Source organism: Mixophyes fleayi, chromosome 4, assembly GCF_038048845.1.
Source record: "Mixophyes fleayi isolate aMixFle1 chromosome 4, aMixFle1.hap1, whole genome shotgun sequence".
In the NCBI taxonomy this organism is placed as follows: domain Eukaryota; kingdom Metazoa; phylum Chordata; class Amphibia; order Anura; family Limnodynastidae; genus Mixophyes; species Mixophyes fleayi.
The window spans coordinates 177,521,379-177,535,838 of NC_134405.1; the positions used below are offsets into that span (position 1 = coordinate 177,521,379).

At 39.4% G+C, this 14,460-nt stretch overlaps 1 protein-coding gene across 3 annotated transcripts in view; it reads right to left on the bottom strand.

Annotated features, from left to right (window-relative positions):
* The window catches only part of LOC142150027 (interleukin-17 receptor E-like protein), a 76,545-nt gene extending 64,822 nt beyond the window's left edge, over positions 1-11,723 (bottom strand). For all 3 annotated transcript variants that reach the window (XM_075205286.1, XM_075205284.1, XM_075205285.1), the window contains exon 1: positions 11,549-11,723. In XM_075205286.1, the coding sequence (XP_075061387.1) occupies positions 11,549-11,570 (22 nt within the window). In that variant the 5' untranslated portion in view covers positions 11,571-11,723. The remainder of the gene's footprint in view (positions 1-11,548) is intronic.
* Between the last annotated feature and the right edge of the window lie 2,737 nt (positions 11,724-14,460).

The window sequence follows — 14,460 nt, forward strand, 5'->3', positions numbered from 1 at the left end:
TGGCATCATTAAACCAATGAAAAATATGCATTTGTATGTTTGAAATAAATGCAGTATATTATTTGACAGATTTCATAACCTAGCCAATCATGGACTGAATTAGCCAACAAACCTCCCATGCTCGCTGCAATCTGGAGAGTGCACCGCTGAATACTGACTACCTCATTTTACTGGCATTGAGAAAGGGGGTCCTGGGGCCATGCTCTGGTTGTACCTGGCCTATAGAGGGCAAACCCTGGCATTTGGACATTCCCAGTTATTGCTCCCCCAACCCGTCTGATTAGATATGCTCTGAGCATATCTTGATGCGACCAGATTAAAGACACAGCAGTCATCCCCAGTGTTCAAAAATATTAATTAAAAACACTCTTAAATGATGTCCTCCCCAAACCCCCCCAAAAAGTAACCAGCACCAATGCTATAGCCTGGGCCAGCTACCACTAAAGCAGGGGTACAACGAATGTGAGGTACCCCTACTTGTAGTTCTAGCGCTGGTAGTGACAATGGCTGCCAGGGCTTTCAGGGACTTGTAGTACCTCCATAGTACTTCCTATATGTTTTGACTACAAGTATCACCCTGCCTCCCACCACCATAAGCTAAGAGAGACACAGACCTACTATAAGATAAAAAGGGCTAAATCTCAGCCAAATCGAGGGGTCACTTTTCCCTGCTTATTCTCTTGGACCTCTCTGCGGCCTTCAACACCGTGGACCACCCCCTCCTTCTGCAGACCCTTCTTTCTCTCGACAACCGCTCCTTATCTGTTTGCACTCCTGTCTCTTCCTTACCCCCCTCCGTCCTTCTCATTGGAGTGCCTCAGGGCTCTGTTCTCGACTCTCTTCTTTTCTCACTGTACACTACCTCCCTGGGAGATCTCTTCTGTTTCTTTGGTCTCCAGTATCACCTCTACACTGATGACATTCAACTCTACATCTCTTCCCCTGAACCCCCCACCATCCTCTCCTGTGCTTCTGACTTTCTGCCATCTACTCTTGGATGCCTTCACACTTTCTCAAAATTAACACTGCTAAAACTGAACTCATTGTTTTCCCTCCTTCTAAATCTTCAACCCACCTTGATCTCTCCATCACCGTTAACTACACCACCATCTCTCCTGTTCCCCAACTCTGCCTGGGTGTGATCCTTGACTCCTCCCTTTCTTCTGTTCCCTAATCTGAGCACAGTCAAACTCAACTGCTCCTCAAAGCCTACGAACCTTCCACCTAACCGTCTTCATCCTTCTTCTTCTCTTCCTTCTTTCCTGTTCGCATTCCTCTAGCTCTTGATCCCATTCACTGACTCATCTCTTACCTGCTGTCTGTTTCCCCTTCCTTTAGTATGTAAGCTCTTATGAGCAGGGTCCTATTCCCTTCTGTCTTAATTCCCTTTCTTCTTCTCCAACATCACTGTACTTGCTATGCTTGGAGCTACAGGAGTCTTGGTTTTACTTGTCTTGTTCTGTACTGTTGTATCCTGTATGGTTCACTGTTCGTAACGTTCTTTGTATTTTGTACGGCACTGCAGAAACCTTGTGGAACCATATAAATAAAGAATAATAAGAATAATAATAAGAGACAGAAGGTGACACATATCTCACAGACAAACACAAATAGAGTGCAGAGCAAAAGATGGGAAACAGGCATTATATTAGAGAATGCTGTGCTAAGTGCAGAAGATAGACATCTGCATACATGAGGGAATTCCTGTGAGATCATAACTTGGTGTTCCCTGCTGGAGGGAGAAGCCTGGATCTAATAAAAACTGTGAATGAGCTTAGACGCCAGATAGATCTAATCCTATGTTTCTGAATGTTAACACATAATAATAATGTGTCTAAGTTGGGAGTATTGAAAGAAGTGTAAACACACACGTCTAGATACAGACTGAATTATGATAGACTAAGGCCACATTTAGAGTTACAAGCAAATCCAGCTAAAGGGTGCAAGTTTGCACTTGGACAAACACTGTTGTGAGGCAAGGAGTGCAAGTGCAACTTCTCTTTTTTACATGCAGCACACAAATACCGACAGCTTTATGTTTCCATTAGGTTTTAGAGTTCAGCTAGGATGCTCCTCCCTCCTAACTCTAAATCTGTCACACACTTCTCCTCTCCTGCAGCACAACATGTTTTTGCCATGATGCAAAACTGTACTTTTCCTGCTGGAATTTGTCCTAACTCTAAATGAGGCCATATGGTGTATATTAAAGAATTCTGACATTTCAATGAATAATCTGGCTCGAAAATGATATATGCAGTGTGGACATATGGCCTGAGTAGTTTTAGTCTGCCAGTAGGCCTCATTTGCTGACACTGAATCTAGGTGCACTATTTGCAGGACCGTGGAGAGCGATCACGAGCCCCAAGACTAGAGGAAATAAGGCCCCCCAACCTTTAATCATCTGTCACTTCACCACAATAGTGTATAAAATAGAGTAGATAAACTGAAACTCGAGAGACCCTTAACTGGTGGCTGTGAGAGATAGTGGGTACTGCCCAGTGCTTTATTTCCCTCACCTCAACGCTCTACAGTAGTAGCAAGAGATAGACTCTTGGACCCACTGTGCAGTTGATGGGAATACTCCCCAGCGTATCCCCCCAGAGCACTGCGCATGTGCCTACAAATCCCATGTCATCAGTAATTGTAGGCAACGTGACAGTTTCTGGACCAGCCAGAGCCTCGGGACCTTCAGCCCCATCTACCCCCCACCCCTACACACACACATATCCTCTTGTCAGTCTGATTATTTGGATTGAACAACAACAAATATTCAGGGATTAGCTTTTATCTGTATTAAATGAGGGTTTGGTAACCACAATGGCATCATAGTTGTCATCAAATGGTGTCATACACTTTCCTTGACACTAGAGCATATTGTCTGCAAAATCACTCTGTGCATGCCCAGAACCGGGAGATATGTCCGTGACAGCAGCCTGTCTGCTCTGTGTTTGTACACAAAGAATACTTAGTACAACCTACGATTTCGGAGAGTGAACTGGGCATGGAAGGGGCGTTTTGCCGTAGTCAATGTACAGTAAGGATGTGCAATACTCAAGTGCACAAAGCCACATACGAATCGGGCTCTGAACATCTCAAAGTCACTTATTTTTCTACCCGTATGTCTTGCTCCAGCCATGGGGCTTGTCCTGATCAGTAATGTTGGCAGTCTCGTATGCATGCTATGACATGTGTTTGCAATCACATGCAAAAATGTATTTTACGTTCAGTAGACATTAACAACATTCTAATAAATGTATTTCATGTAAACAAAACAAAAATGAAAAAAACATTTATTTTTTTAACTGTTATATCATTAATGCCTTTGTTACTAACAGGTGACATTAATTCAAGATTTTTTTTCTTTTCCCGTGCGCTCTTTTGCGAATTTATAATAGGTATTGGACGTATTTTGCAGTGTCTTGTGTAGTAGAGCACAACAGACCTGCCCCCGATTTCAAAAGCACACTTATCTAGAGATTCGTGCCTTGATGGGTATGCAAAGCCTAAATACGTGCATCTAATACTGAACGTGGGTTGCGCTCAGAATACGTGCCTTGATGAATCAAGCCCATAAAGTACAGAGAAACCCAAACCATAGCCTCATAATTTCAGATGTAGGGATTGGGGTTTGTTTATTATAAAAGAATTATCACAAATGGAGAACATTTACAGGAAGGCTTTGGAAGAAGATATAAAGATTATGCAGAGATGCAAAGAAATGACAGTCTACTGAATAGTGAGATCTGAAAGCAAAAATAGTAATATCTTTATATTAAACAAGCAAATCCCTATAATCATATTATTTTATAGTTATCTATAAATATTTCCATTAGACAAACACAAAGAGAAAATCTTAAAAACAATTGGAATAGAGTGCCTTTAAGTTTAAGAATACTGTGAATCTAACAAATAGCTTGCAAAATCACATATGTACATTCACCAACTTTGTGACTTTGTGACTCTGTCCTCCGGGAGATCCTGGAGGACAGGTTATGTGACAGGGGTAAAGGGGTAGGAGGGGGTGTGGTGATGTCTTTGCGTCACCATAGCTCCGCCCCCAGTATAAAATGCAGAAATTCACAACATTGAATAGCGGGGGCGGGGCTTAATGATGTGATTAAGCCCCACCCTCAACATTCAATGACGTGAATTTCTGCATTTTTTTAGGATCCGGAAGGTTTGCCTACTCTTCCGGGAGTCCAGGAAGACTCTCCGAAATTCGGGAGCCCACCGGTGATTCCGGGAGAGTAGTCAAGTATAACATTCATTTCCCATTTAAACCGAAATGTCCTGAAAAAACATCCAAGCATTTGTCTAGAGCAAGTTACTGTATGCGGAAGCTTCAAATCAATATTTTAAGAAATAATAGTTAATCATAGCTCTTCAAACAAACATTGTTATTATATACATATTAAATTTCGATGTACAATTTGCAATGTAAAATCCCTTTTCAGAGAATCATAATGTAAATAAACTTTATAACATAACCATCCATGCATTTTTCCAGCTGTGTCTGAAAGCCATTACCTAATAACAGATGAGAAAAAAATAGGGTTATAAGCAGAGAATGCCCTTTGGCTCTTCTGTTTCTTGGAAAGAACTTAAATTATTGTAATTGTCTAAACAAAAAAGGTTTTGAAAAAAAGGATAGTTATCAAAATCCAAATGTTATGAATCTAAATAAATTACAGTGGCTAAATCATCAAAAATAGGTGGAAATTATTTTGACATTTAAGTAATTATTTATATAACGTGATTGAATATTTTTAAATAACAAAAATATGTTTGTTTCCTTCCAGAAGGATTTTTACAACATGTCCTGCTTTACTAGCTTACCTAACTTTATTGGTGAGTATAAGTTGAACCTTTTCTATTACAGCGCCTGATTCATCAAGGCACGTATCTGCCGATTTTGAGCGTATTATCTTCAAAATCACTCTGCGCATGCCCAGAACCGGGTCATACATCCGTGAACGCAGCCCTGTCTCATGTGTCTTTGTACACAAAGGACACTTAGTACAGCCCACGATTTCGTAGAGTGAACTGGGCGTGAAAGGGGCGTTTTGCCATTGTCAATGTACAGTAAGGATGTGCCAAACTCAAGTGCATAAAGCCACATACGAATCGAGCTCTGAACGTCTCAAAGTCACTTGTTTTTCTGTCGTATCTCTTGCTCCAGCTAAAGGGCTTGACCTGATTAATTGTGTTGGCAGTGTGTATGCATGCTATAACATGTGTTTGCAATCACAGGCAACTATAAAAATGTATTTTACGTTCAGTAGACATTAACAACATTGTAATAATGTATTTCATGAAAACAACAAAAATGAAAAAAAATTTTTTTTTTTAATTGTTTTATCATTTATGCCTTATCATTAAAAGATTTTTTTATTTTCCTGTGCGCTCTTTTGCAAATTTATAATCCACATAGTTATTGGACATATTCTTGTGTAGTAGAGCACAGCAGACCTGCTTTTATTTCACTTGCATTATGTTCCTGTTACGGACTTACCTCTACTCCATTCCAGCACCGTTCTGTCTGATATCGGAAGCCGCACTTCCGGGTTTGGCGGGCACATGACCGCAACTCGGGGTGGAGGATTTGAATCTTACCTGGTATTTAATCTTCACTCTGACACTTGGTGAGTGTTAGAGCAACTTGTCTGCTTCCTGGCTCCTGTTCTCTCGTGGATCTCTGTGCTTGCAGCCCCTGTGTGAACTCCTGTGTACCAGTATTTGCCTGTGTGACTATTCTGCCTCTCCTGCCCCTGTGTACCGTCCCGGCTTGCTGACTCTTCTTTGATTTCTGGTGAACCTGACCCGGCTTGTCTGACGTTGCCTCTGTACCGAACCTGGATATTCTTCACATTGAGCCTGCTCGCTGATTCTGCACTACATTGCTCCCTTGTGTACCAGTCCTGGCTGTTTGACTACGCTCTCTCTACTTGCTCTTTCTCCCGTTATACTATATCTTGAGGTGAACCTGAGGACCGCGACCTGTGTCTCCCGGCAGCAAAGCCCATCCCGTCCTTACGGCGGTTCTCGGTGAACACTGGGAAGTTCATTAGACTCCGCACCTCTAGTAAGCCAGTGCTAATCAAGATTAGTATCAGATTCAGATAACCCGTTACAGTTCCATTTGGAAAGCAAGATGAGAAATCACTCGCGGGAAAAAAGCAGTAGACTTGTTACATATATAAATATGCTTTATTTTACATATTACAGCACAGCTAAAAAGATGTGTTTAAACTAGAATAAAATATAAGCCATTTTGACTTTATAGCAAATTAGGAACTTCATAACTCTATATACTCATCAACTGTAATAATAATAATTAAATACTGTATTGAAATGCAATAGAGGATTTCAGTTCCTAAATATAAAAGAAGTAGAAATAACTAGTTGACACAATGTAATCTGAATAGGCAAAACTAATTACCATAGTCCCAAATGAGCTGAGAAATACAGTTACAAAAGTGTAAAATTATTAAATCTATGGCTCTGCCACCAGGTGCTACAGGCTCGAAATTTTGTTATGACTATGTTCTTAGATTACAAACTAAGCAGAGAAGTACATATTGAACACCTGACATTGCAGAAAAAAATTATTTTAACCAATTTGTAAGCGCTCTTTGTGCTTTTATGCTACATTGAAGTTATAACACTAGAATGTTAGTATTCCTATGAATCATAGTACCACAATGTAACAAAGGAAGAGATGAAAATTAAATATATAAAAATAAGTGATCATCAGCAGCAGCAGCTATTTATATTGTGCCACAAATTCTGCAGCACTGTACACACCTGTCCCTGCTCCATTAGAGCTTATAGTGTGAATTCACTAACATACACATACACCAACCGAGAGAGACTAAAGTTAATTTAATAGCAACCAATTAACCTACTAATAAGTTTTTGGAGTGTGGGAGGAAACCCAGACAAACACAGGGAGAACAAACTCCACACAGATAAGGCCATGGTCAGGAATCAAAAGTCATGACCCCAGTGCTGTGAGGCAGAAGTGCTAACCACTATGATGCCAGTTAAATGCTCTATAATAGTTTAAAAATTAGTTTTATTGGAAACAAGTAAACACATACTTGCCTACTTTCGGCAACTGCTGTCCAGTAGAGAGTGTGACTGGAGGGCGGGAGGGGTGGGGCGTAGGCAAAAGTGGTATTTTGGCCCCGCAACGGAAATTTTTGTTTTGACGCGGGGCGGGGCCAAAATGACGCGATTCACTGTGAATCATGTCATTTTGGGAAGGCAGTTGCGGGATGCGGGAGATTTGCCTGCTCTCCGGGGAGTCCGTGAGACCGACCCGAATTTTGGGAGTCTCCCGGACATTCCGGGAGAGTTGGCAAGTATGAGTCAACATGTATAAATATATTGTAATGCAAACAATAATTATGCAGATTTTTAAGGTTTTTAGATGTTCTATAATGGGTGGATGATTATATATCTGTATTAATATTAATGAACTTTATCTAATGACTTATATGTACAGATAAAAGGTACATTCTGACATCAGTAGGTGCCAATTATACATTTTACTATCTTTGAAAATCTCACTGGACCTAGAAGCAGGTGAGTACTTCATATACCCTCCATCAGTTCAGGGCCACCTTAACAACTTTATGGGCCCCCGGGCAATGCAGTTCTTTTTTTTAGGATTCGGACGGGCCCCCCTTGCCTGCAGGGCCCCCGGGCACCTGCCCATCGTGCCCAATGGAAGAGACGGCCCTGCAGCAGTTAGAGCATTACCCTAATGGCTCTGGAATATGTAAGCCTGTGAAGACTAATGTGTGAACTGGTGCATCCACTTAGAGCGGGGCTACATGATCAGTAACAGAGGCTACTATTTGGGTGTGGGGTCTGAAAGGCGGATAGGTGGTGTATTGTGGTAGGGGCAAGGTGTATAATATGTGCCAGTATATATGGCAATGTATGTGTTTGTTTCAGTATGTTTATTCTATATGTTTATGCGTTATTGGGCAGCTTAAGTTTTCCTATGTGTGAGTATGTTTTTTTGTTTTTGTTACAGTTTGGGCATTATAAGGTGCTACATATTATCTACTGTATATTACAGATATTAGAAGTCACTCCAGAGTTTCATATTTAAATATTTTGGTCAAGGTGGAAATTTAGAAGTGGTGGTATAGAAAATGGAATTTGGTAGTTTTACAATGAAGGCAGTTTCTTTAGACTTTGCACTTAAAGCAGCAAACCCACATATTTATCATCTTTAAATAGCCAGTTATAGGGTCTATTTATCAAATAGAGAAAATCTCTAAAATGGGAGATCATTGGATTAAGGGCTATCCCTATTTAAGAACCTCTCCCTACCAATGATAGCTTTTGTCAGTTATCGGCAGGTCTGCCCAAGGAAGCTTACCTTACAGCTATATTCACGTCATGATGGCATTAGTCGGGGGCGTTGTAAGGAAAAAATGCTTTATCAGTAAAATAAAACATTGCTTACTTTTTCAAATAGTTATTTTTTTTCTCTTTTTTACAATTTTTACTTTGCGCACCCTTTAAATATTCGCTTATTTGAAAGATGGTTAGCATTAGGCTTCCTTTTTTAGTGATCTATCATGGCAGAGCTTCAGATGATACATTACTATTTTTGTTTGATTATATAGTGCCAATCACATTACACAGCAGTGTCACAATGATATCATCAGGTTCCAATGCAACCTCAATTTGTGTTTTATAGTGTTTTGATAACTATTGTTACCTTAATGTATATATTTATCCTACACGATCTTTGGACAAAAATGGTTTGTAGAACTTTTTATCATTTTGTGCATTGTACCTACAAGAGCTCTGTTTCTTTTTCATATAAACATTATTATGTCATTTTTAGCATCGGCTTACTTTTGTATAGCCTCAGGCTGACTCCTGTTTTACTCCAATGAGAGGCAGGAAACACAGTTCTCAGGACAGATAATAACAAGTACTACTTTAAACCACTTACTATCCAGGAAAAAATCAGGCAAGAGTACTACATAACATTGATTTTTAGGATAAGTAATGTTTTATTATGATGTCTCTTTAAATGTACATCAACAAACTGGAAGGTTTTCTTCAGCCTCAGCAGGAGAGCCTCTGGTTGTCTACACTTGTTTATACTTTGACATAACAGACCCTTTTAACTCTTTAATGACGAGGGAATTTTATCGTTTTTTTGACTAGATACATTTTAGCATGTTTGCTGTGTGCTGGTTAACAAAAATTCATGTTTATAGGGAACATTACAAGCAATTGAAATGCTCTGCATGCTTCTCTTTCACTTTTTAGTTTACTTTTTTACTTGTATGTATTTATTTTATTATCAGAATGTCCTCTGGTAGGTCAGAATAGATCTTGGGTGATTTTTCAAATATATATTCACTTTTACAGCAACTGTCTTTTTGCTTTCACTGAGGCTGGTGTACCAGCCAGTTAGGACAGAAAGAAACAGTAAACTTTTTATTTGTTTTACTATAAAATCAGGGGAATAACATTGCTAGACTGCATAGCAAAATTTGGGGTCGTGGAGGTCCAACAATGCCGAACCATCCTCCAGAGGCCCCACTCTGTTCTTCTGAGTATGTGCAGGGCCTGACGCATGCACAGTAATGCAGTGATTGGGTTTCATCAAGCGGCTCGCAACTATTCAATTAACAGCTCAGCTCAATGTGTGCGACCATATTTGCAGCAGCATGCAGCTGATGTGCTGTGTCTTTTTTACAGCACATAGGAGATTAAAGCCCCTGTCTGCATGACACAAAATCACTAAATGGGCATTAATAGGCTAACCAGTTTCTTAATGCCCATGGCTATCTATGTCCTGTTTACTGGGCTGTAACTTAAGGTCACAGAAAAGCATTATACTAAAATGTGACGGTTTCAGCACAGTCTCTTGCCTGGGCTAGCAATTTGATTTGTTTTATGGTCCACATAGGACTTCATTTCCGAAACGTATTGGATGCTTAGATGGTTAACCTAGAGCACGACTAGTTTTCACCCTCTGGAGACAATTGTGTAAACTACAAGTCTGCTTAAGTCCTAGGCACTGTTCAAAACTCACAGCATAGCCCAACTTTCTGTCACTTTAGAACTACTCCGTTCATGAAATTAAAGTTTTCTTTTCCCCTAAATACTACTTAAAATAATCGTAATCGTATGAGTGACGGAACATCAGGACTGCTTTTGTTACATGTAACACTTTTGTGTGTTTGAACATTTTTTTACACCTAAGCAAACGCTTCTCTGCTGAAGTACAGCTAGTAGGTGATAAATATACCTATTTAAAGTTTAGGACAAGTCCTGTTCACCACCAGCTCAGTGCTGTTGCAAAATACAAGTGCTTTCGCAGAGTACAACACGCTGTGTGCCCCTTCATAATGCACAGAATACCCCTAAAAATGTACTGGATAGTATCCCTTTTATTTTATTTCAATAATATCGCTCCACAAAATAAACCGTGTAATTAACAACTGTAAATTGCTACCAATAGTAGATATATTTTACTCACAAGCATGTAACTTTCATGATTCAAATTCTGAAATGAGAAAACATATCTGACACAAGTATGCACACAAATGTGCACACATACAGCCACTTCGATTGAATTATTGGGAATGTCAACACTGTTAGCACCATACTTGTCAACATTTCAGATCTCCCCTCCCTGTGCCAAGTGTGGGAGATGTGTCCATGTGAATTGTGTCATCACAGTCCCACCCCCCACGGCGCATTGCTGTATTTTGCAGCATCGCTCAGTGAGGGCCAGGACAACGCAATTCACTGTGAATCGCTTCAACAGGTCCAATCATCACCCACTACACCAGGGAAGTGGGTGGGAGGGTGCACTGCTCTCCCAGGAGTCTGGGAGAAGTACTGGAAATTCAGGAGTCTCCCGAACATTCCAGGTGAGTATGCAACTATGGTTAGCACTGGCAGTAATAATAATAATAATAATAATACAGCAAACATGACATTATATTAATTTACTATGTGTAACTGGCGAGCAGGAAACCTTTACAAATAACGAATACATACATTAGTAAATCCAGAAAGTGGATAGTGTTTTGTTTATATAAAAAATGTAACAGAAAATCATTTACAGAAAAGCATTCTATCATGGTTCATATCATATCAACAACAGTGACATCTAGTGCTTGTGAAAATACTATTCTACTATACACAAACAAGTTGAAGCATTTACAGCAGCAGAGCACTTTAGAAACGTGTGTCTATTGGTATGTTTTGAGCATACATACATATATATGTCTCCATAACATCAATATTAAATACATATATGAAAAAAAAAATCAAACCAATGAAATACCAACGTTTCAGATTATGAACGATATTATAGGCTATTCAAATCACCAAGCAGTTTTCTTATACATTATAAGAATTAGAAATAACCAACAAAAATAAAATGTATTTGGTTTTGATAATTCATGCTGAAAGGAATATTTCAGTTGTACGCTAAAATTTATATTTATGTTATTTAATTGTAAATTACAATCATGAAACAGGTGAAACTACTTACCGGGGTACATGTAATCCCACATTCTGTAATTCTCTGTATCGAATGGCAGTTAGCAATTCCAAAAAAAAATATAATAAAAAATTGAGACCCTAAACTTATCCAGTACAGAAAGCAACAGTTTCCATTGTGAAATTTCATGTCTATTCTCACTGATAGTTCTGTATACATAGGGAACTAGAACAGCAAACCAGCTTGTTGTCTTTGTTAAAAAAAACCTCCTTATACTATGCTGTCAAACACGCCCTCACTTGTCGATTGGTGGTATGTCCCTTAATGTAGGAGGAAAGTATTGTATGAATCACTGTTACATTTGATTCCCAAGTTACGTAAGAGGACATTCCCTGATTGAGTTTAAATTTTCTGTGATGTCAGCATTCATTTTACAGTGGAGATCAGCTGACAATAATATAATCAATTACATCATATGTGAGTTATAGTATGAGGGGTATGAAATAAGCAATTATAATTTGAAATATTCAATAGGTCAGAATGAAATAAAGATACAATATTATTTTTATGATATTGTGTAACTGTAATTCAGAATTTGAAAAAATGGGGCATTTATGAAGTGTAATTTATTATTTTTACAGCTTTAATTCATATATAATGTATAAATAAATACATGTATGACCTTGCATAAACATATGTAGAATTTACTGGGTATTTTTCTAATTTACAATATAATCATTTTGCTTGTATGCACTAAGAATTTGTTCCCACTTCCTGTACATTAGAATTTAATTTAATCTAAGGATCGCTGATCTTTATGATAGCCACATTAAAACTCATATTCTGTTCTCAAATGTTAAACAGAAAAAAGTGAAAAGCACAAAATATCCAACGTCTTCAAACATCCCTATTATCTGTATTCCCAATGCTTTCAACATGCGGTTATATTTCATAATATCAAAATGCATTGGTAACAATGTAAACAAATAACATTAAAAAGGCAATCGTTCCAGGAAATGCAAACACTTTGCTGCATTTAAGATGAGACCGATCAGTATCACAGTTTGCCTAGGCATCCTCTTAAGAAAAAGAAAATGACCCTCCTTCACTTATAATAGTAATTAACAAAATTCAGAAATTATATCCATTGAGTATGTAACAGGCGTCCTCTTCAACTTCTCCAGCTAATTTTATAGCACATATTTATGGGTCCCCCCCTTCCCAACGTCATCCTGGATATGTAGTGATTTTAATTATCTAAACAGAGGATATTTGAACCGGTCATTCTGTAAGCCTATCTCCTACCTAGAACTTTACCCGACTAACACACTCCGGGGCAGGCTAGGCTGGGGGGGCAGGTGGCATCTGCCAGGCCAGTCCCATAGTGGGCTACCTTGGCCTGAATCACCGGGCCACCTGCATTGTTTTCCTATTAGATAGGTTGCAGAGTCAAGTCTTTTCCCCAGGCTAAAATTTGCCAGCCCTCCCCTGTCCTTAACTATCACCCCCCTCATTTAAACAAATATAGATTACATCTCTGCTACATGTCCTGTATTATGCTATTGTCCGAGATTTTTCTTAGCTTGAAAAAGAGAGGAATAGATCTTTGTATTCATGATTGTAACTAGAGATGAGCGCACTCGGATTTTGTGAGTCCGAGCCCACCCGAACCTTTCCGATCCGAGTAGGATCCGAGACAGATCCGGGTATTGGCGCCAAATGAAAACTTGAAACCGAGGCTGTGAGTCATAATCCCGCTGTCGGATCTCGCGATACTCGGATCCTATAAATTCCCTGCTAGTCGCCGCCATCTTCACTCAGGCATTAATCAGGGTAGAGGGAGGGTGTGTTAGGTGGTCCTCTGTCCTGGTAGATCTCGTGCTGTGCTGTTTAGTTCTGTGCTGTGCTGTTTAGTTCTGTGCTGTGCTGTTTAGTTCTGTGCTGTGCTGTGCTGCACTGTGTTCTGCAATATCAGTCCAGTGGTGCTGTGTGCTGTGCTCTGTCAATTTTGAGTTCAGTGGTGCTGCTGGGTCCTGTGCTGTGTCCTGTTCAGTCCAGTGGTGCTGTGTCCTGTGCTCTGTGCTTCTAAGGGCATAGTTATTTCCCCATTATTCCCAAGTGTTTTAAAAAATAAAAAAAAGTTATAAAAAAAAATACAAAAAAAAAATACAAAAAAAATTAATTACAACAAAATTTGCAAAACCAATCCTGCAGTATAAGCCCATTGGTACTGCAATATTACCAAGTTCACACATTCAACAGTTAAAGTTCAGTGGTGCTGTGTGCTGTGCTCTGTCAATTTTGAGTTCAGTGGTGCTGCTGGGTCCTGTGCTGTGTCCTGTTCAGTCCAGTGGTCCAGTGGTCCTGTGTCCTGTGCTTCTAAGGGCATAGTTATTTCCCCATTATTCCCAAGTGTTTAAAAAATTAAAAAAAAGTTATAAAAAAAAATACAAAAAAATAATTTTAAAAAAAATAAATTACAACAAAATTTGCAAAACCAATCCTGCAGTATAAGTCCATTGGTACTGTCTGCAATATTACCAGGTTCACACATTCTGCAGTATCTTGTGCTACATATAATGGAGACCAAAAATTTGGAGGATAAAGTAGGGAAAGATCCAGACCCACTTCATCCTAATGCTAAAGCTGCTGCCACTAGTCATGACATAGACAATGAAATGCCATCAACGTCGTCTTCCAAGCCCGATGCCCAATCTCCTAGTACAGGGCATGTAAAATCCAAAAAGCCTAAGTTCTCAAAAAAAAGCAAAAAGAGAAACTTAAAATCATCTAAGGAGAAACGTAAAGTTGGCAATATGCCATTTACGACACGGAGTGGCAAGGAACGGCTTAGGCCCTGGTCCGTGTTCATGACTAGTGGTCCATCTTCACCTAAGGATCTTAGCCCTCCTCCTCCTCCCCCCCCCTACAGAAAATTGAAGAGAGTTATGCTGTCAGCAACA